Source organism: Myripristis murdjan, chromosome 11, assembly GCF_902150065.1.
Source record: "Myripristis murdjan chromosome 11, fMyrMur1.1, whole genome shotgun sequence".
Lineage (NCBI taxonomy): Eukaryota > Metazoa > Chordata > Actinopteri > Holocentriformes > Holocentridae > Myripristis > Myripristis murdjan.
In genome coordinates, this window is record NC_043990.1 from 28,363,874 (window position 1) to 28,387,111 (window position 23,238).

General features: G+C 39.2%; 1 protein-coding gene across 2 annotated transcripts in view; it reads left to right on the forward strand.

Annotated features, from left to right (window-relative positions):
• The first annotated feature begins 393 nt into the window (after nt 1–393).
• Nucleotides 394–23,238, forward strand: part of septin7a (septin 7a) — a 37,715-nt gene continuing 14,870 nt past the window's right edge. For both annotated transcript variants that reach the window (XM_030063535.1, XM_030063536.1), the window contains exons 1-4: nt 394–410; nt 3,673–3,674; nt 6,641–6,743; nt 12,786–12,892. In XM_030063535.1, coding sequence (XP_029919395.1) covers nt 6,734–6,743; nt 12,786–12,892 — 117 coding nt within the window. In that variant the 5' untranslated portion in view covers nt 394–410; nt 3,673–3,674; nt 6,641–6,733. The remainder of the gene's footprint in view (nt 411–3,672; nt 3,675–6,640; nt 6,744–12,785; nt 12,893–23,238) is intronic.

The following is a 23,238-nucleotide window of genomic DNA, read 5'->3' on the forward strand; positions in this document are numbered from 1 at the left end:
ACCGCTCTGTCGTTGTCTGTATCCGTAGTCGGCACAGTTCTAACTTTTCGAATAGTTTTTTGTTTATCAGTCAGTTCCGCGTGTTTGTTAAAACTTTGGAGATAAAGTAGGCTAACTTATTACCCGCTCTGTAATAATGACGTTAGCTCAGCCACTATGTTCTTACATACTGTCACGCCGTTTAAAACTCAAACGTGCTCAACCTCATTGACCACTGGTTGACATAAAGACATCTTACAAATTATTCGGGGGTTCTGGTAAATCAGGCGTAAAGATTAACCACAAGACACCACTTTAATTCAATAAAATGGAACGTTTTCGATGTGTTTCACGCTGCTCGCTACGCTGCCGCCCACCACGGGTCCTGAGAGATTGTGTGAATAACAAGCAAATCAAGTTGTAATTTTGTGGTGAGTGCTGCTTTGTGTATTCGACGCTTGCCGAATTGAAGAGTGGGTCCTAAAGACTCCTTAAAGGTCTTTATTTCTGATATACGAGAGTTATTCGAGTATAAATAAACAAGGTCGTGCTGAGGGCCCAGATTTGTTAATGGAGGTTCGCCTAACTTGTCAGCGCAAGAGACATGCACGTTATCGGTTCGAACTGGCATTTCCTGTGTTTTTCTAATCAGGAGCGAGTAGCTACTTTAGCTTGTATTTTACGACAAGTGTTTACTTTTTTGTTGTAATCACACTCCACACAACAATAAGCATACACATGATATTTATTTAAGTTAATGACTCAATTATTGTGACTCGGTTGCCTGTAAGTTAGTTTGCACCCTTTTTGCTCCTAATAATAATGTTAGCTGGCAGTGTAGGAGGAAAGCAGCGATATGAAGTTAACTTCAAACAAGCAAGGTTAGCTTGCAAGCTAGTCCACCTACAACAGCCATTTTTTTTTTTTAACTTGCATGCTAATTGGTATAATTTAGCGTGTGGATTTTTTCTATTGAAAAGCCATATTAACATTGTTCAGTCTTTGGCAGTTACATGTGAATCGATAACGTTATTGATTTTGCGAGCACTGGCATGTGGTAAATAAAAAGCTAGAAGAACTGTGACCTATAGTTCACCACAATGGAAAAAAAACAAAAACAAAAAAACAACAACAGTATAAAAGAAATAAGTTTTTTTTTATTGCTCAGAATAACATGATTTCATGCTAGTCCTCACTCCTAAGACATGAAATGTCATACATACCTTATACTGCTGTTAAATTGATAGATAGACAGATAAATAGAAGGATGAGGCACTGATTGATGGTACTTATTATGACATAGACATAAACAAATTTATATTTTTTATATTTCTATAATGGGAGCAATGTTGACGGTATTTTGCAGCTATAGCCAAGTGACATACTGTGCAAGCTGCTGCATAGTCTGCAATGAGATAGCAGAGCTTAGGCAGGTCAGCCAGACAGACAGAGAGTGTGTCAGATGGCATGGCAGTCAAATACCAGGGGGAAGTCTGAGATGACACAGCTGAGTCTGCTCTGAGTTTGTTTAGGTGTTCACATAGCAGGGACTGGACAGTAAAGACTGTCAAAGAGTCATTTCAAAAGGTATAAATAGTCCTTTTTCTGCTTAGCACTCTTGTGCACGCTGCTCCACAGTGGCCTATTCCAAGCCATAATGGCTGTGTTTGCACCACAGGCCTTCATACCTGAGTGCTGACTAGTAATATTTTTTTTTTTTTTTTTGTATGGCTGTTGGATGGAACCCATACTGTATGTGATATTAATGTGAACTGACAGTGAACAAAAGACACACTTGCTCAGAGTAACAATAACAAAAGACCTCATGTTTTTATGTCTGAGCTTTTCCTGTTTGAACACATTTCAACATGCTTCGACTGACTTGAGGTGCCTCCTTTACGACCAGTTGAGTCGGGTCTTTCATTTTCTTCCATTGTTGTGTCGCCACCATGCTGTCAACGTCATGCAGCCAAAAATTTGTCATCTGCATCAGGTGAATGTTTGTAAGATCTGCTAGGTAGTGATGACAAATGTTGATTTGAGCATTTTAAACTAAAGTCAAGCATAGGTTGTATGCCCCAGGATCCAGTTATGTTCTGGAAGAAATGCTGCTCAAAATCAGAGTCAGAAGGGAAGAAATCAGAATCGGGACATATTCAGCTGCAATCGGAATGGAGCTAAACATCAACAGAGAAGTCTGGGAGAATAACAGTCTGGGATGAAACATGAATGTTAAAGCCCTCCCAAGGTCGTGGGAGGGGTCGGACATTTCTTTTGGCAGTTGACACAAAGCATCACTATCCTCTCTGGTGTTTTATTCAGACTTAGTGCTTAGGATTGGTTAGACACACCTCCCTTTAACCCCAGCTTCCTGGAGGCAGACAAGCTCACCACATCTTTTCCGGCAGTTTAGCAAACAGAAGTGCAACCTGTGTTTTCTGTCTGCGACTGTGGCATTGGTCCATAAAGCCGTAGTTACATCTGTCAGTGTCACTGTCGAAGATCAAGTTGAAGGCAAAACATGGACGTTGCCTCATTGTTTAACCCTGGAAATGTGTTCCAGCATTGAAAATTATTCTGGCATTTTAATTATTTCACAGTATCACCTTCAAAAAAAGTCTTGACTTCTTTTGGTTAAAGCTTCTCAGACAATATAGTCAGGAAGTTGTAAAATATAGCCTCATTTGCTTTGTCTTTACTGTGACGTTTGTGTAGTAGTTTGATTTCGACTATCACAAACAAGTAAGGATGGCGAAAATATATCACATTTGAATATATTAAAATTCAAAATGTCACATCACGGGCAGGAAAATAAATCAAAATGTTACTTCTTATTCTGCTGTAGTGATCACAAATAAGGTGGCTTGGCAGTAGCAATTCACAAGCTCTCTATCAAATTTGAATGATTTGCTCTTTATATGATAACATTTTTGAATCATTGTTTAAATTCAAGCAAGCCATTGCCATAACTACAAAGAATTACCTTCTAGCTCAGAAATTAGTCAGTTATTTAAAAGTAAACATAATTCCGAACAATGATGCTTATTGTCATTTTACACAATTTTTCACAATTAAGCCATTTAACATGAAATAGCAGGTGAACACATCCCTGCCAACAATCCTCGTGTTCTTATTTTGTTGTTTATCACAACTACAGTGTTAAATCAAAGAGATATAAGTAAGCCAGCTCATCTTCCGGCCAAACTAAAACTTTGCAGATTTCATTTTGTATGTGTGCTTTTGTGTCTTGTGTGGTTACAGTTTTGCTGAGAAGTTTCAATCAAGCTCACTGTACGTGACTGCCGTACTCTAGAGACTAGCACTTTACCGACAAAGCATCAGAAGAAAGCAGCTCTGTGGGTTGTGGTGCTTTTTTTTAATCCCCCTATATTCTTTAAATGGACAATAACTTTGAGAGATATAGAACCGTTTTAGGTTGACCTGTATAAAATCTATAAATGTACACTGTTGCATGTAAAAAACACATTTGCTGCTATGTGGGCCAAAGTTTTACTTGAATGTCTTGCCATCACTTATGCAGTGTCTTTGGGTCATTTGTATATGTTAACACATTAAGAATAGCTGAATCATGTAGCACCCTTGCTAACAATTTCACCTTCGTTCTGGAGTTTTTTGCAGCAGTCTTGACATTTTTTTTCGAGTTGAGTGTTGGGCTGGTCTGCTGTTTGTCAGCTGTCTCTAGCACAGGAAACCGTGGGGAACATTCTTAGGGATGTAAGCCAGTGAGGCCAGTCGCCTGTCAGAAATGTATGTGTGTGTAGTCTAAGTAATTACAGTGGGCTAGTCTGATGAGTGGGGATGAAATGGTTACCAGTTTCATGATAAACCACGTTAAAATTCCTGATTGTTAGCATTAACATTTCAAATTTTGATCATCATTAAAACTGTTGGATTACGGTACTTTGAATAACTCTGCCACATGGCCGCAATACGCCTTTGCTGTGTGTTCCAAATTTTCATCGGAAGAAGAAGGGGCAGGTGCAGCATGCAGCGTGGGTTTTGTTTTTGTGGTTGTATTTTAGTTTTTATAATGTCTTTTTGGTTGTTCTTTTCTTATCTGCAATGTGCACAAAGCGCAGTTACCTCTCATGGCCACATGGTGCCATCTTTATTAATGCACATTTGATGGTTTTCGTATGTTCACGTAAGGTATTGGCTATGATAGTATTTTTGTGTTTATGCTAACACAAAGTGTATAGTGCTGCTAATTTTATTTGTTGTGTTTAATATAAAGCTTGGTGAAATGATTTCATTGTGTATCAGTACTTTTGAACATTTTCAGCGCATTTTAATACCACAATAATACTGATACCCGGGAAAACTTTGGTCCCCATAGTCAGTGAAACAGTATGAAATTTTCATACCATTTTATCTTTACTGATGAGCATTTAGATTAACTGGTTACTGTTCCCTTAACATGTGAGAAATGAGAAATGGAAATGGTTGAAGATGCAGGAGGCCAAACCTTGTTTATTCATAGGTACTGTAGTTGTGTAGCTGTGATGTTAACAGCTTCTTTGGGTGGCCATTGAAGGATTCTTTCAATCAGGTTGTGATTAGGCCTCTTATCCCAACTAACCGATGGATGCTGAAAAGAATGATTTAACATATTGACATTGCTTGGCTGACTTCATAGTAATAGCTGCTATAATATTTAGAGAAGGACCTTGGTTGTTGGATCTTTCATGTCTGTTAAGTGGCAGCTGGAGACTTGTAAAATAGACAAGGCTCTTAAACCTGTTCTCCACACTCATGCTCCATCTGTGTTTTATGCCCACTGTTATTTGAAAAAAAAAAAGATACCTCAGCCTTTTACAAGTATTTTCAGTTAAGATCTCTCAGAAGTCTTGGGTGGTATCCCTTTTAGAGCACAAATATTCCTGTTGTCCTGGTGTTGATGATTTAAAACATGTCACTAATTCTTTTCTCTGTTGTTTGTTTCTTTGGTGCTTTCCTTCCTCATGGGGTTTGGACTGCTTTGACCACTGTGACCTGTTTCACTTTTGGCCACCATGATAACCTGCTTACTCTCCAAACCAGCTGTGAGTATTGTGTGTAACTTCATTTTCACTTTGTTGTGCTTTATAACTGGCTCATATCACTTAGCAGCATAAAGAAAACACCATTCACCAAAAGCTCTTGAATCTGTTTTAATTCTATTTGTCAGCACTGAGTCATTTGAATATACTGTAGCTGGGTGGCTGCAGCATAAAACCCTATCCACTGATTCAGATTGTGTGGAGGTACCTTAAAGCCTGGAAAAGTCTTAAAACGATCTAAATTTGAGTCCTGTTACGATCTCTTAAGTGCAGTTTTTACAGGTCTTCTTTTTTCACTTTGCAGTGACAGGTTTCTTTCTTTTTAATCCTGCTCATTTATGGTTTAACACCTTTTTATCATATTATTCTCGTGTTTTTGCATACTTTAGCCCATTTGCTATGGTTCACATGCTCTGTACATTACTACAAACTAGGGATGGGCAACTGTGTGCCAAGGAGGGCGGACAGTATATAGGATTTCACTCAAACCAACTCACCTGAGCAGTCCGTTGGAATGAACCTGTTACACTCTGCCCTCTGCAGTACAGGATTGCGCATTCCTGCTGCAGACCCTTTTCTTAAGCACACCACACTCTTTTTAGATGTTTGAGTGTATTTTTCGTACCCTCTTAAAGAGCAAATTCAACTTGCAGAGACTTGAAATTTGCTTGACAGTTAATTTATAATTGCATAGTTATTTATTTTTAAAGCCCCCTCTGAACTGAAAGGTCCAATGTCTTCTGGTACGTTCACATGATGGTAGGAAGTTCAGACATCTGGGACTTGAAAGTTTATTCACATGCTATTTGGTTGGAAAATCAATTCCAGAATTCAAATGATAAGCAAATTGAGCTGTCATGAAAAAGATGATGTGGATTTTGTTGTTTCCTGCACAAAAAAGTTATGATAGTTAATCTGGCTACCTACCAAGTAGGAAATTAGTTTTTCTGATTTATCAATAGCAGCTGAATGCATCATTCCTCTCTGTCCCACTTGTTAACCCACATAATAAAGTGTATATCTCAGTCAGGAAGTCCCTGAAGAAAAGATAAGCTAAATTCAAACACAGAAGTTCAATGTACGTTTATCACCTGGATGTTTAAATTTTAAGACCGCAAGGAAATTGGGAACATATTTAAAAAAAAAACAAAAAAAAAAAAAACAGTGGGGTATGCTCTGGAAACTGTGTTTTTTTTTTTTGTTTTTGTTTTTTTTTTTTATATACACACAAACACACACACACATATATATAAATTTAAATATAAATATATGTATAAATTTCAACACATTACATGTGTGTTTGTACGTGTATTTATATATATATGTGTGTATATATCTGTATCTATATCTCTAGATATATATATACAGAGAGATATAGATATGTCTGTATCTATATATAGATATAGAGATATATATTTATATATGTAATGGGTTGAAATTTATTAACATATTAAAATTTATTGTTTCATCTAACAGCCCTAAAACTGTTGTGGTCTGTTTGTATGATTCAGTTCCAGGTACCACTCAAAAGGTCTTATGGTTTTTATTTTATCTTGTTGTCACTGGGGAAGATGACAGCTATGTATGGTTTTGGTCCACAGCAACAGAAGAACCTGGAGGGCTATGTTGGCTTTGCTAATCTTCCCAACCAAGTTTACAGAAAGTCTGTAAAAAGAGGTTTCGAGTTTACGCTCATGGTTGTAGGTGAGTAAATAATTTCTCTGCATCTTTTACTGTTCATCCTTTTTTTCATGCATGCGCCAAATACTCAATGGAGCATTCACTTTGGCAACACTGACATTTTGTCAAAATTTTCAAAGTATTTAAAATTGTCGAATTTCATCTTTAAAAAAAAAAAAAAAGAAAAAGAAAAATGCTCCAGAGCAGAATATAAGCTTCAAGCAGGTATGTGTAGAGCTTATAGGCCATACTGTACATGTTCATGTGTCCAGCTATATTGAATTTCACAGAAACGTCACGGCTGAGAGCACTAGCAGCTGGCTGTCGAAAGCATTAGAGATGGTTTTGTTTGAGGAGGATAACTTGCACTTAAAGCGAAACTCTGGGAAAGCATACTTGAAACAAATGCTTGTCATTCAGCAGTGAGGAAAAGCACGTCCCCAATACCACTGTGCATCGTGCATGTGTGCCTTGTGCCTTTTGGATCGTGGGGCTGGAGGAGGTTTCCTGTCATTCCATTCATACAGCCAAAGTCAGATCCTGGAGAGCAGTTTCGGGGTAGGCTTACCCCTAGCAAGACCGCTGCACTCTCTGGTGCAGCGGTCTTGGCCAGAGGTACCTGGGCAGGAAGTCACCCTGAATGCCTGCATAATGTCACTTCCTCTCATGGATTCTGGTGCCTACGCCTCCAGGGCTGATGGACGAGCGCCCACCTCCATGGCATTCAAACCACCCCCTCCTCTCTTCTGTCTGAATCCAGCATTCATGTGGTCACACCCTGGAGTTTCCCCCCCTCTGTGTGCTCTCAGGAAAGAGGCTGTTAGAGTTGTTATATGGCAGTTTTGCGCATAGTATGTAATTAAAGTAGCAGGATAATTGGAAAAGTCGAGCATTTGTCATGCTGGAGGAGATGAAGTGAGATAGTGTGTGTGTGCCTGCTCTGTAACTTTTTAGATGGTTTTGAGGGTCTGTCAAAGCACATTTACGGGGGGGGGCACTGGATGGAATTTGAGCAATATCATGGAAGGTTTAGAGATGAGTCCAGACAGGGATTGTGAATTTTATCAGCGATCTGGAGAAGCTGGGAAATATCACGGGCTTGTGGTATCTGGGGATATCACAGATGGGTCAGCGGAAACCGGTCCCTTTCGAATAAACCACATGAACAAACCAGAGAGGATTAAAATGTTTTGGTCATGGAATCTCCATGACTGGTTATGGAAAGTCATCAAGATTTACATCGGTGCTATGGTGGGAGCCCTGCATTTTACGCAATACTTAATTTATAATTTAAATCTAGACTGCTAGGCCTTGTTGTTAGTGGACAAGTGAAAGTGGGCCACAGCCATTTGTTGGTCAGAGTCAATATTTGGCAGTGATTTACACATTAGCAGGAACTGACCTTGATCTTGGCCGGTGCAGCCAGAGCTCATTGTGTTTGGTTGTAGTGGAAGTAGATTTAAATGTGCTCTGTTTTATTCCCTTCGGAAAGAATTCCACTATAAACGCTAAGTCTTTAGAGGACTCGGGGATTTGACACTGACAGGCCACCATTGAAGGAAATTGATGGGTTTACTAACTGATATGTATGAAGCACCTTTGTCATGTTCTAGACTTGTTAAATTTATACTGTCTTTTGCATCTTCTGAGGGGAAAGTCCCATTCATAAATGGTTGAGGGAAAATGACTGCCCTCAAACTACATTATCAAACACAGGCTACAGAATTTCCCTTATCTTTTTCTTAAACGAACAGACCACTTTTCATTTCACCCACATATTTTTCACCAAGTATATTCAAAGCCCTGTCAAATGACTGAACATGAAGCGGACTCCCAACAGCAAGTCAAACTTTTCCTGCTTCCCCTCCACCAGCCTCTTCCATGCAGTGGGAAGTTCCTTTTGAATAAACCCCTAAGGTTTACACAGCTGCTGGAAATTTCCTTTAAAGGAAGTGTGCTGGCTGCTGAGTGTGCCGACCAGTGAGCCGGCGGGCCTTGGGTTGGTGGGCCGGCTCAGCAATCGTGGCCCTTCTCTGGTACAGGGACTGGGATGGTTGACAGTATGACAGTGAATGGCTTCATTATGTAGCTCTTATGGACACCTGGCATGGCACTGAGAATTGCCTTAGGTGTATCGCTATGAAGTGAAGTTATGTCATGGTAAGGAGCCTTCATCAGCCTGTTACAGTATTTAGTAACAGGCTATCCAGTCCATTGTTCAGATACACTTTTATGAATTTGAATTAGGAATTAGGACGAAATACTAGCGAAATCACATTATGGCTAAGTGCAATAAACACATTGCAGGAAGTGCAGTGTTTTGATTAAAAGTAAATAGTATGGCAAAACATTGTTGTAAATAAAGCAAACATCACATCATAATCTTTTTAATAGATTTTCTGTAAAAATGAAAATTATAATTCAAAAAATTTTCATTCCTGCTAAAAACTGTTAATCATATCAATGGCAGTATCTGTAAAATCAATATGATTTTGTTTACCGTATCGTTCAGCCCTAAATAGAACAGATTTTTTTTCTAATGCATGCAGCAGCATTACTGCTTTTGGGTTGGATGGTGCAATAGAACCAGTGATTTCTTACATACATTGCAGATTACAGACAATATTACTTTAGAAAATGTGTTGATGTTATCTGAACAGTGTTGCTAAGGAACAAAACACTTTTTTAATTTATTGTTTTGCCATATCCCTTAATAAAAATTTTCACGAAAATACCTAATTACTTAAACTGAAAGTGCATAAAGCATTATATGACACATGAGGTTTTTACAAATGATCAATCTCATGCTCTCAAATAAACATTAACCATTCAGCCACTCAGTGTTCCATGACAACAGAAGCAATTCTGACTTAATTTGTAGCATAAATTATTTTGTGGCATTGGTTTACCTGCAAGTTATCCTACCAATCATTTTACCAGTAGCTCAATAACAGGTTTATTAGTTGTTGATTGCAGTATTTTGCTGCTTTGTCAAGTTTAGGAAATAATGATTTCATGTGATGCTGTTGTGCTACAAAATTAAACACAATCTGCTTCCCAAACACAACTTTGCTTTTGTGATCTCTGGCCAATTGCTTAGTAAGTGGGGTTAGATCAAGCAGCCAAAGTTCCAGACATAAAAATCTCATCAATTTTGCCAGATTCAGTGATCTATGACGGTCCGTTTGCACATTTCCAACACTTGGATGGACATGAAAATCTCCCGGTTGAATCATCAGTACAAACAAATTGCAGTTGTGTTGAAAACGAAATTCACATTCTTTGACAAAAAGTCAAAGGTACAAGGAAAAACAATGTTTGAAGATAAGTCAGCTACAGCTTGTTGTGTTTATTGTGCTTTGCCTCTAGACACATCCAGTCACAAAGCTTCACATTCTGTGGGCCATACTGGATAAGTTGAGTTTTACCGCTTTTAGCTGACTTCTTACATTTAAGCTTGCGTCATGTAAGCAACAATGGTACAATGTTTTGTTTCCAAGTACAACCGCTGATCTTTAATACAGTATAATATTGAATATATTTGATTATGTTCTTGGCTTTAGCTGCCATCCTCACCATAGTAACAGTCGCTGAGGCTCATGGGTACTGTAGTTGTTAGTGTCATTTGACAACCAAATTAGCAGAAACAACATTTCTCAGAAACAAAGTTAAAACATTTAGATGTAACAGTCATAACATAATAAGTTAGTATTGTTGTATATTTATCTAGAAGACTCCAACCAACGCAGGGACATACTTGCTGAACCTGTGGCTCTGCCCACTTTGTAACTCTGTTTTGAAATCTTGTACAATGAACTTCATGAATCAGCCTTTGTGAAGAAAAATTAAGTCAGCTAAGGCCAATTGTCATCTCATCCAGGCTTTATTATATAATTGCTTTATAATGGCAGATTCAAGGATCCCCCTATCTTGCAAATCTTGGTAAGGAGCCTTCATCAGCCTGTCTATCTTTTCCTGTTTTCCTGACTTCCTAATTCTGTTAGATGAACTCCTCTTTTCCTGCTCCTCATACTGTGATAGACTTGGACCTGGACTGGCATCTCTGTATCCTCTTGGTCCTGCTGTTCCTGCTTAATTCAGGCTGACATTTTTAAGGCGCATGTATTTCACCCACTGTTTGCACAAACCCATGACCCTGCTGTTATCCATCAACCTTCAGTGAATAAGAGATCTCCATTCCCTTTCAGACATAACGAAATATTTTGCTGGTACTCCCATTTTTCATTTGAGACCCATCATGACCGCTAAGACGTTTCTGTTGAGATTACAATATAAATGTGGCTGTACCCTCTAGGAAAATATTTAGGATTTTCTAAGTGTGTTGAGTGAAGGATCCTTTTGTGTGATGTTTTTTTCATCTCCCTCCCTATTCATGGAACTTTGAGTGGCTGAGTCGTTGGCAGCCGTGACTGATGTTGGCCAGGGCTACTTGTAAAAGGTCAGGAGTGGCTCATTGGTGTCAGTGCCAGGCCAGCGTGTGCCCACCTCCTCTCACACACTGCTGCTTTTGTTCCCCAGGTCCTCACTGCTCTCCATTCACTCCAGTCTTACTAGGCACACTGTTGATGGTGTTGGATTACTGATACCCAGTGCAAGTAACCAGCTGGGATTTTCACCCCAGTCCAAATTGCCTCTCTTTCTGGTTTTCGAAACAAAATTATGGCTATAGGTCTAGTCATCTGTAGTGGAATGCTCTTAAAAGCAAATTTAGTAATACCCCACTTTTAGAAACTATATATTTGTAACTTTCAGAGCTTTTAAGAATTTATTGATAATCATTTAATTGAGGCAAGAGTAGATCTGTCACAAAGCTGCATCACAGACCTTTTAACCTTGCTTGACCTAGATTGCAGCCTGAGGTCATCGGATAGGTTCCTGTTGGCTGGTCGCCGTTTTGTGAAAAGCACGTTATGAATAGTAATAATTATTAAGCTGAAGTCAGCCAGTGATTTTGAATGTTTTTCCTATTTACTGCACTTTTTTCACAATTTACATAACAACAAACCATTTTTCAAATCATGCAGGGGTACTGAAGATGGCACCACATATAATCAAAATACCTCGATTTTCAAATTTGATTTTTTGGTTACCTTATATTGTTCTGCTTCTGCGGCTAACAAAGTCGTCAGCATTCATGAACCACAGAACTGATAATTGGCTGTGTAATGCATTTTTTCCCCCATTTCACTATTTTTCAGTGGTGAAAAAGTAAGTCTCTAAAAATTCATTTTCATATTGTAGTGATATAATGGAAACCAATGGCTGGATAAAAGGGAGGAAAATGATATTGGAGTTCTAAAATATGACTGCTTGCTTAGGTAAAAGATTAGCAGCAATGTGAAGTATATATATTTTGCAGATATTACCCAAAACATGCAAAATCACTGGTATTGTCCTCTAATGCAGTTATGTTTCTGGACAGTTTTAAACTCATTACATGGCACAGTTCCAACCCCCAGGAGCGTTTTTTCTATCTAAATTTAATCTATTCTGGCAAGTTTGAAGCTGTACCGGATAATTAAATTTAAACTCTCATGATTGGCCTTGGCATAGAGCACAACAGATTGCTGGAAAAGTCACCAGTGTCGCCACCAGTTCAGAGCACAGTGCAAACAGCAAGAGTGCATGTGGTGTTGATGTCTGCTTTTGCTCATTTGCCTAGGGTGAAAAGCTGTGCTGGCTGTGGTAGTTCAGTCCCCTCCTTTCCCATGCAAGTCTGATTAGATTCCTGACATGCATACAGGGGAAGAATTTGGGAGGACAGATCTTTGACACCATCTGTCTGTCGCTCCATCTTGTGCTTGCCTGTTGAAAAAGGGGTCAAAGGCAGTGATTTCCTGCCTTGGAGAAAAAAATGAATTTGAAACATGTAAAGAATGCTAAACAGCAAGAGAGTTCATTGGTAACTGATGTGATAAACATCTGGAGATTGTGTCATGTTTCACCTCATTCTTGCATGCAGAAGCAGACTAGAAAACAAGTATGGCGTGAAATGCAGCTCTTGAATTCAGTCTCACCTAGTCACTGTCTTTCTTTGTCTTTCAGGGGAATCTGGGCTGGGGAAGTCGACGCTTATTAACTCCCTCTTCCTGACAGACTTGTACTCCCCTGAATACCCTGGTCCCTCCCACAGAATAAAAAAGACTGTACAGGTAATAATCTTTTTCTGGTCAAATCATCTTTACCCTCTTCTCTACAAGTACAAGCACTGTAGTAGCTTTGACAGCAAAATCCTTTTTTCTAAAGAGGTTTAATACTTTAATGCCCTTTGAATGGTGGTTGGGGGGTTGATTGTGGGTGGGGGTTGATTTTGTCTCTCTGTTTAGTTGAGTCAGTAACTAATCTGTAATCTTTGTATTTTGCTTGTTGAAGATAGTAGGCCAAAGGTTTATCTGCCAGTGTAATTGTTGTGTCTGGCTGTTCTGACATTCATAGGCATGTTTCTTGGCTACAAGCTATAGCTGGGTTGCACCAACAAGGATTCTTTTTCAAATCAGTAATTGAGTTATAGTTGTTGTTCATCAAACTTTTTTTTTTTTTTTTTTTTTTAATTTTTAATCCGTGTTGTTAATTTTTTTTTTTTTTTTTTTTTTTTAGCTGAGATATTAATGTATATTTTGTTTAACTAAAAAAAGAAATACTGCATTGAGAAACCTTTCAGTATTTAGCGTTTTGAAACCTGAGCCAGTTCACTTTCTTTCCTTCTAAAACATGGCCAAAAATATGATGCGGAAAATTAGCAAGAAATGACCCAAAATTAACAAAACAATGAGTAAAGTATTTAATCATCAGATGTCATATGTTTAAATGAACCTCAGGCTGCGATCATATGCCTTTCACAAGAATTTATCTCTTATTATTTAATTTAGGTTCAACCCTCTAAACTTAGATTTATAAAACCAGGATTAGTTTTTAATTGTTGAACCTAGGAATTCTGCTTAGAACTAATGTTAGATTAAATCAATTTTTGTCGGTGCAACTCAACCTGGGTTACCTTTGCACTGACTCAGGCAGATTAACTACCAGTGCCTGAAACTGATGTAACACAGGTATGCCGTAACCATTTCTGTTGTTGTATTTCAGCAACACAGCTGTCAACCAAATAGTTACTGTGTGACACCTTGTTTTGTTAGGTGGCCCCTCCTAGCTGTTACCACCCATAGTGTTTGTGTTAAGCAGTGAAACTGGTCCATCAGCCTTATCAAGGTTGATTGGTTGATACAGTTTCAGTTTAGGTTGTTAAACTATATTGTTGGTGATATTTGGCTGGTTCTAGAGTAGTTGCACTTTCCTAGGTGAGGTTGCTGTCTTCCCCAATTGCAATTGAAATGAATAGTAGCCTATTGCTTGCAGCTTGTTTAAATGTGGTGTTATAACAAAAGGAACAAATCATTACTTTGGTATTTAACAGAAAACCACTTTTAAACCGCTTCTTGTAATGTTGGTCACCTCAGTTTGCTATGCAAACTTGAACAAGTCTTTCAAACCTCAAAGCAGTGAGCCAATACTTGCTGGATGATCTTGCCAAAGGCAATTCCTCGAGCTACCACTGACAATGAATTTGAAACTCATTTTGACAGACTGAGAGCCAGGAGATATGGAGACACATATTTTTGCATGTAAAAACGCAAACATCCAACATCCAAGTCCACAAGGCCAGTTTGACTGCCATTGGATTAGCCCCAGGTTTTGTCTTTTTTCTCACATTGGTTCTGTAGTTTCTAGGTTTGGAAGAGAGCGTGTTGAACTGTCTAATACCAGACAAGTGATTCTATCAAAGGCTGTATTTTCCCTGGAAAAAGATGTTCAGAGTCATTTATTTCTTACTGCTGTTACCTGTTCCCACTCAGCATCAAAAAAGCTTAGTTGATGAGGCATATACCCGACCTTATTTTGCTTGTAGTAGTTAATGGGCAGCACTTGGCAGCAGTAGCAGTGTGGTCACCCCACAGCTAACGGGTAGCTAATTAAACCTGGCCTGAGGGTGAACCTCTGCAGATGAGGGGAAGAGCATGACTCTGTTTATGAAATATACTGCCGTGAAAAGAGCTCACTGTTACTTGCTTATTTTGCGTGATGTTTTAATCATATGCACTTAATAGCTGCTTGACTTGGGCCTTTCTACCTTGCCAACATTTAATTAACCAGAACACTGTGTGTAGAGGCTGGATCTAGTGTGAGGTAGAGTTTGTCCAAATGCTTCATGCTGCTGATGGCGTATTTTAAAGATTGACCATGCTACTGCTGAGTCTTAATGCTGTAGCTAATACTGTTAGATCCTCAGTGTTATCAGGGCTGAAGATGCTGGACTCCAGAGTTGTCTCTTAACTGAGAGGTGAATGGAGAAACAAGGCCTAGGGCTGCAGCACACCTACGTCTGACCATCCTGACTCACTAACCCCCACAAAAGCTGCTCTGTGTAGGCTGGAGTGTCACATTGATTTGCAGATGAAATGTACAATTAAAAAAAAAAAGCTAGGAGGAGGAAAAACAGATGTCAGATAAAGAGTGAAATTCAGGCAGAGGTGGGTGTGCGATGTCGTTGGTGTTCCAGTTGCAGCGTAAATGGATGGGAAACAAGCAGTTAGGTACATTATTGATTGATCCTGTAGGTGGCTGGATGCGTGTGGGCTCTCTGCTCCTGTATGAATGAATAAAGCTGTGTTGTCGTTAAGGAGTTTCAACGTAGTGTGGATCATGTGAGTGAGAGAAGCTGGAACTCACTGGCCAAAGTCTAAGATTAAGAATAGTTTTGCCCTGATCACATGAGTATGTGAGTGTGTACAGTATACAGTATAGTACACTGTATACAGTAATGCATTGAAGGGGAAATTTGGTGTGTGTGTGTGTGTGTGTGTGTGTGTAAACTATTTCACAGTAGATGTTGTAGACTAGATGTGATGGTTTGTGGCCACAGCTTAGAGGCTATGAACATCTCTGTAACCACAATATTTATGCCTCTTTCTCCTTCATAACACTTCAGTATAAACAGTGAAAAAAGAGGGACAGGAACCTGCCAAAAGTAACATCAATGAGTTTTTCCAAAGACCCAGTGCTTCTTGTAGCTGATTATGACCTTGTTTTCAGTGTTTCTAGTGAAAGACATTTGGTATTTCTGTGATCAGTAGAAGTCTTGACAATTTCAAAAAGCACTTTGTTCAGAGAGGACTTTCTCCTTGACCAGTATTCACAATCTCTAAATTTCCATGCCAAAAAAGTCAACTTAAAGTGTCTCAGACAGCACATAGACTATAGGACACCAAAATGATTCATTGAAACCCATATCAAACCCATATTGATATTTATGCATGTAATCCAATCAAAACATTATTAAGAGTCATAAGAATCTATTCAAAGGATAACAAGAGTGTCCCTTTCTAAACCAGCTGAGTAGGTCTATCAAAAGTTCATAGTTCTGCCAAGTAGGGTCACATTTAAAACAAGGAAAGGTCCAAACCTAGTATATGGCTGGACTGCGACTCAGCAGCTGTACTGGACAGCAGTTTGCAATGATTATGTATACAGTTAAACAGAGCCAATGTATTCTCACTGTTAGGACAGATTAATGCATTCTGAAAGAGCAACAGCCAATAGGGAAAGTCATACAAACGGCCAACCAATATCAGCCAACACATGACTGACGATTTTGGTTGGCCAACCAATCGTATAACTTTGATCACTCACTCTTTTACTTACTCGCTCAGCAACAAGCGCGATTGTCAGGCCGCCTCTGCTGTGTGACCCAGCCAAAAATACTTGCTGTTCAATTTATAAAGCCGAGATCATACATGCAAAACAGTGACAAGTGCAGGAAGTGGAAACATTTCAGTCCATGTGTGCTATCCTCAGGCAATGTAGCAGAGAACATATTATTTATAAGCAGCCAAGACATGTATGCAATGGCTAATCAAGCAAACAGAGCAAGTGACTTCCTTTAGGCTTACAACAGTCAGCAGACCAGAAACATAAAACAGCCAAATACTATGACAAGACATGGAGACAGATGTCCACAAGAATATCAACAAAAACAATATCAACAAACAATCAGTCTATGTACGTAAGGACACACTGTATGCTTATTAGAATCAGTTCAACTGCAGACAACCAGTGTAGTATTGATTCTACAATACATATGTAATCACAGTTCATCCTATCCAAGGTGGTCAACACTGACTGGCAGGGATCTGGTTTTTAGTAAAAGGTAAAAATAAGCCCAGATGTATCGGCAAACTGATATATTGGTCTATTAATTTAGTATAATTTATTCAGTAATTTAAAAAAATAGGCATGGCTTATCAACAAACCTTGAGTTCTTCTTATCTCAGGTTGGACTCCAGCGTAAAAGGCTGCCTAAATAAATAAATAAATAAAACTGCCTGCCTGACTTACAGCTGCCTAAATGAGTTTACCAGCCCAGCTAAATGCTGACAGTCCCTGCTGTTTGATTTTTCTGCATCTCGATGACAGCGGCTCTCGCACACCTCATTTAAAGTGCAGCGAAGGCGGTAAACAGTCAGGGAGTTGTTTAGGAATGATGGTCGTGTGCCCTGCACGAAACTCCCAACAGACAGCTTCCTCTACTGATTGAACCAGCGATGAAACAAGACGGGCTTATCAGCATTCAGCTGACACACCGCCTTCCCCAACACACAAAACTTCCTCATAATTTTATGACAACAGCCTCCCATGACTCTGCAATGACTGTTTACTACTAAACACAGGCCCAGGTACGGCCTGAGTCTTACTGTCAGTGTTAACTTTTTCAGTAAGATTTGTCATCCCTTTATAAGAGGGTGTGAACCACTAGGCAAGTCTTTGGAAACCTCAGTGGAACTTGTGTGTTTTTAAAAGTGCTGTAATGGTGATCATTATGTCATTTGGTTGGCATGCCAATCCAGGGCGTCGGGCAGGTGGCTCAAGCACAGAGCACAAGCTTTTTGGCTCACTGGCTTCACCCCTTTGCCAGGCAGTTTAGCTGTAAAAGACTTCTGTTTGAAGTTTTTTTTTTTTTTTTTTTTACTGTAATAAGCTTCATTTGTTGTTCTGGAATTATTGAAGGAAAAGGGCTTGCTTGTATGTTTGCATTGAAATGTCAAGTAAAATGTCCACAGCACCAAGGAACCAGAACAGTGGATATCACAGAATGAGCCAGACAAATGATTTCCTCTTTCAGTGTCTGATTTTAATCCTTGTACAGGATGAGGTGTGCGGCTTGTGTTCAGATATGACTCAAAGCTACAAAAAAAAAAAAAAAACTGCTCTGTGAAGGACGTCTTTTGCAGTTGGCCTTCCAGCTTCCTTTTGAAATGTTAAAAGGTGATATTGTCTGTGTGAAACGGCTCCAACAGAAACACCCGTCTGGCTTCTCTTTATCTCCTCTGACTTCTGCTTGTATTTAATAGTTGATTTACCTGTTGGGTTCAGGCTGTTCAGTAGATCAGCTGCATGTTCAGGGGCTTCCCTTCCCCTGTTCCCTGTGATCTACTACTTTGCTCTAAATCCCCTCTAATCCTTGCCAACACAGTGCGAGGCTCTGTCTGCTCTTTCACCAACCTCACTACTAGTGTGTTTACCTGCCTATTACACCTCTTTAGTTATTATTTAAGGTTTAAGCCTTTGAAACCTATGCAAATTTACTTGGTTTCTTTTGGTGGAAAAACAAACAAACAGAAAATTGGCAATGAATAAATAAAAGAATAAATACATAAACCAAAAAATATCAAAACTATCTGAAAAGTACCCAAATTATTATTATTATTATTATTATTATTATTATTATTATTTTAAATTCAAGGAAACTGTTTTCATAATTAGTAAAATGATATATTTGAATGTCAGATCAGTGATGCTGTATCAACATCAGATTTCTTGGGTTTAAATGCCTTACAACCTGACAGATTCACAGATCTTTGAAAAGCATAGGAACAAAGGTGATGAGCAAATTAGCAAGAAATTAATGAAAAGTTACAACAAAATGAACAGAACAGGATGAGAAAATTAGCCAGAAATTATTAAAAAAAAAAAAAAAAAAAAAAAAGCACAAAATTGAAAAAAAAAAAAAAAGGGCCAGAACATTAATAAAACATTACTGGATTATTAGCAGTGAATTTTGTTTAAATGCTGAAATAAAACCTCTCAAAATAAAGCCCACCCACAGACTCCTGGGTTTCAGTGGGTTAAATGAGATTTAGTGTGTGTGTGTGTGTGTGTGTGTGTGTGTGTGTACACATGAGACTTTGAAGGTTGTGTGTTTCCCTTGGCTGGCACACGGCATGTTTCTACTACAGAGGATTCCTACAAGAGGCTCCTGAAGATAAACTGTTCTGGTTATCATGCAGTCCCAGAGGGGGATTTGAGGAGCTGAAATGTATGCTTGTAATGAAATGTATTGCTTGTTTATCCTTGAGAGGAATGAGAAGATAAAGCTCGAGAACAGAGACCTCTTCTCTTTTCTCCTTTTTGTTTTTTCCCCTTCACTCTATCTCCCGCCAGGAACCACAAACTAATTATATTTCAAATAATTGTGGTCACTTCTGTTTCCAAGTCATGCCAGAGCAATGTGATGAAACCCAGAGGAATGCTGTGTATAATGAAACCCAGTCCCATCCATTTGGATGCCTGAAGAGAGTGGGGCGAGCAGGCGGCCTGATAAAGTGGGTTTAAATGATTGGAGGTGATAGGGCTCGGCAGATGTCTCTGTTTTTAGTAGTTAATCAGGCTAGGTGAGGGCGGGGAGGATATGAGGACAGCAGCTTGATGATTAGCCAGAAAAGTGCCAAGCATGCTGAGCAGAGTCTCAGACAGATAAATTGTCCTGCCACTGCATAGACATGCCTCACTTTTCCAAGATTTTTACTGCTCTTCAATGGATTTTTAGATACTAAAGGGGTAAGATATCATCTGTTGCAGTAAACACAGGGTTTGCAAGGTCTCCCTTTCTGTCAAACAAGGCTGTTTCATTGGAAATGTTTTCATATTGATATTTGATCTGCTAGAATAGCAGTTTACCAACTGTCCCAAATTTCTATCAATGGGACTGCTATGATTACTGACTTTTTCGGGCCGCATTATGAAGAATATACAGACTACAATGTGTAAACACAGACAAAACAGGCACATACCTACTGACAAAATATGTTATTTTCTCAACTAATTTAGAGCTAATTTTGCACTTTCCCAAATTAAATAAGACTTTCCGCAGTTGATTTTTCAGTGTATATCGCTAGACATATTTACCTTGAGATGCATCTATGAACAGAACCAAGGATAACTTATGATAGTCATGGGGATTAAAATGTGCTGCTTTTTAACTTACTTGTTTTTGTACTTGTCTGTATATAGGCCTAGCTGTTGTTTTTAAGTCAGTGGCAGCATATGTACTGACTTTTGTGTCATGACTACACTTCTAAAAACATGAGATTCAATTGTAAGAATCTAGCATTTCTTAATGCAACTATTTCTTGATACATTTTCATGTCTTAAAAGATTAGAGATACAAAATAGATTGTGGCATCAAGAGTAAACATTTTTCCAGACCCATACACTGGTAAAGTTAGTGGTCATAACTGTCCCTATACAACATAGCTGAGTCTGGCGCTGTTGTTTCTCTTCCCATGAGCTCACTGACTGTGGTCGGTCTGTTTCGTTAAGAGGCATGTCTGTGGCTTGACTCATCCTGTTATGAAGTGGAGAGAGGCGCTGTAGGATTCTTCACAACTTTGTCTAGTCAGCAGCACTGCTCTCTGTCCTACTCATTCAGATCACATTTTAGTCTATAGTGTGATCTGTAATTCACCCCAGACAAGGTTTCACAGACTTGTTTAGAACTGCAACATGTTCTCATCTATTCAGTCTGTCAAGACCTGCATTAGGATTGCTAGATTCATGAGTTAAGAAGTATCTCTGTTTCATAGGCTTTTACAGGATTTTTGTGACGAGCTGATAGATCTAGTGCAAGCCAACATGATAATGCTAGGTACCGTAAGACACTAGACTTAGATCTACAACTTGTCAGAAAAGTCTGGATGCCGGGTGACTGCAGGTCTTGAAAATATGTCTTCAATCATTTCATATATTACATATAGCATTTTAAATCTCAATTTTAGATTTAAAGCTCTCTAAAATGTTGAAGTTTCCTCTGCTTCTGATGAGGATCCACAGACCTATATTCTGACAGAGAGATGGTTTATTTCATGTTTGTTTCTCTTTTGATTCTGGATTTGCATTTCCTTCTAGCCTGTGTTTAAAAAGACCTTCAGAAGTGTAAACTTCATTGATAAAAATTGCAGGCACCCTGTGTTGTTGTATTAGTCTCTCCAGTCACCAGAGCTAACCAGTAGCCAGTGTTGGAGTTCACAGGTCACTTCCAAGGCAAGTGGACCATGATGTAGCTGCGAGGGATTCCAATAAATGGTGGCTGAAGGTCAAGGGGTTGTAGGAAGCTGTAAAGGCCTTGCTGGGGAATCCCATGCTGCAATAGTATGTTGATGGATAGTGGAGGTCAGCAGTGCCAAACAGACAGTAAATCAGTGGAATCCTGTAGCTCACCAGCGCTGGCCAGCCAGGTGTTGTTAGGGTGGTAGTCAGGGCAGAGGGTGTGGTAGGGTGGTTCTACTAGCCAATAAAAAGCCTGCATGCATTCCAGCACTGAGGAGAAATTCATTGACACAATTTTCCTCCATGAATCCACCCCCCAATGCTTTCAACTGTGCTATTTTATTCTAATTTTCTTTGTCTACTTTTTGTTTTTCTGCTATTGCTAGTGCAAGATTGATTCATGCTAGATTCATTGGCCTCCCAAACACAAACAGTTTTGCTCATTCCCTCCACTTGGTTAAACAGCTGTGTGTGAGCCACCCAAATAAAGAATCTGGCCAGGAATGGCTAATGGTCCTGTTTTTTTAACAGCTGCTTTCAAAGAGGCATATCACACTGACCTCCCATTGTTAGTCCTTTTTGTTTGGTTCACTTGTGCATTTTAGTAGGTTTGTAGGGGTTTAGCTGTGTGATAGGAAGGTTTCTCTCGTGACAGTGTTGGATATATGAGGGTGGTGTGTAGAGAGTGCAGCCCAGCCCCAGTCAGCGAGCATTCCATGGGCATTCTGCGGTGCCGCCTAAGTGTAAGGTAACAGCTCCGTTTAGCTGAGGTTAAGCTCAAATGTGGCCTACTACTCCACAGGGAAACAAGTAGCTTTCTTAAAATGTTATACAACTTTACTATGCAACCAATCACAGCTCTCTCCATTTTTATCGCAGCACTCAACTGAAGAAAAATGTATGTTTCGACTTGGAATCCAACCAAAGGCAATAGACTGTCACAACATGGAATGATGTATTTGAGGTGGTGTTGTAATGTCAGTGTCTGTCTACTAACTGCTAAACAGACTGTGCATGACCTAGCCAGCCATACAGTGTTTTCATCACTCACTGAGACACACACACACACATATACAATGGTCCATCGAGTCATATTAAGTCAAAGGTAACTGGACTTCCTGAGTAGTCTCGAAGACATTTCTATCATGTTAGAACTGAGGACGCTTCTTAGATGAGCAGCAAAATGTCTTCATCTCACAGAGGGTCTAGTTGCCTTTTCACTTTATATTACTAGGTATAGCACTATCTAGATCAATGAGAATCTTCTTCAACACACAACATGGTCTCAGTATCTGACATCTGAGGGTGGCAGAAGAGGGCTAATGCAGATCTGCTGATCACGAGTGCTGCCTCGACCCCATGCTGATTAGAGCTCTTCTTGCCCATTCCGATGCGTTCAGAGGCAGCTTGGCTCAACATGATTGTCCATGTACTGCGGCAGCAGTCTACCTCCTGTTTTAGTTCTAGTTCTACCTCTGGTGTATTGTTTCCATACCCATCTTAAATAGTGAAAAAGTAGCCAGCCAAGGTTGGAGGTCATGTTCCGTCTGGGAAAAGGTTTCAAAGAATGGCACTATTTTGGTGTGTTTTCATTCATTCTTACATCTCAACTCCCTTCAAAATACACAACTGAGCACTTGATTGTGTTTATATCAAAACCTTTGTTTTGTTTTTCAGTTTGATTATGAGTTAAATGGCAGTCTCGAGCTTTGAGCTGTGGTATGGAAGACATGAGTCCAGTAGGTTTATGGAGGTTATAAAGAACGTGGTGAACAAGAAGAGGAAAACATGCTTGTAGCCTTTGCTTAATGAGTTGCATCAAATTGTGGCAGTGTGTTAGTATTTGGGTATAATAGCAATCATGCTTATCATTTAACTCTTAATAGTTCTAATAGTTGGACAGTTTTGCACGATTTCCTCACCTTGCAACCACCTTACTGTCAACAATGCATCACAAAAGCATGCCGCAAGGAATCCTATGGTTCAGTTTTGTTTTAAAACTGCATCAGGAAAGATTTTAATATGAAAATGTAGACATTTTAGTCTGAATCACAAAGTGGAGCTACAACAGACATTCTCTGCTGAGAGTGTTGTGTGCAGATTACTGATTCTGATTGCCGAT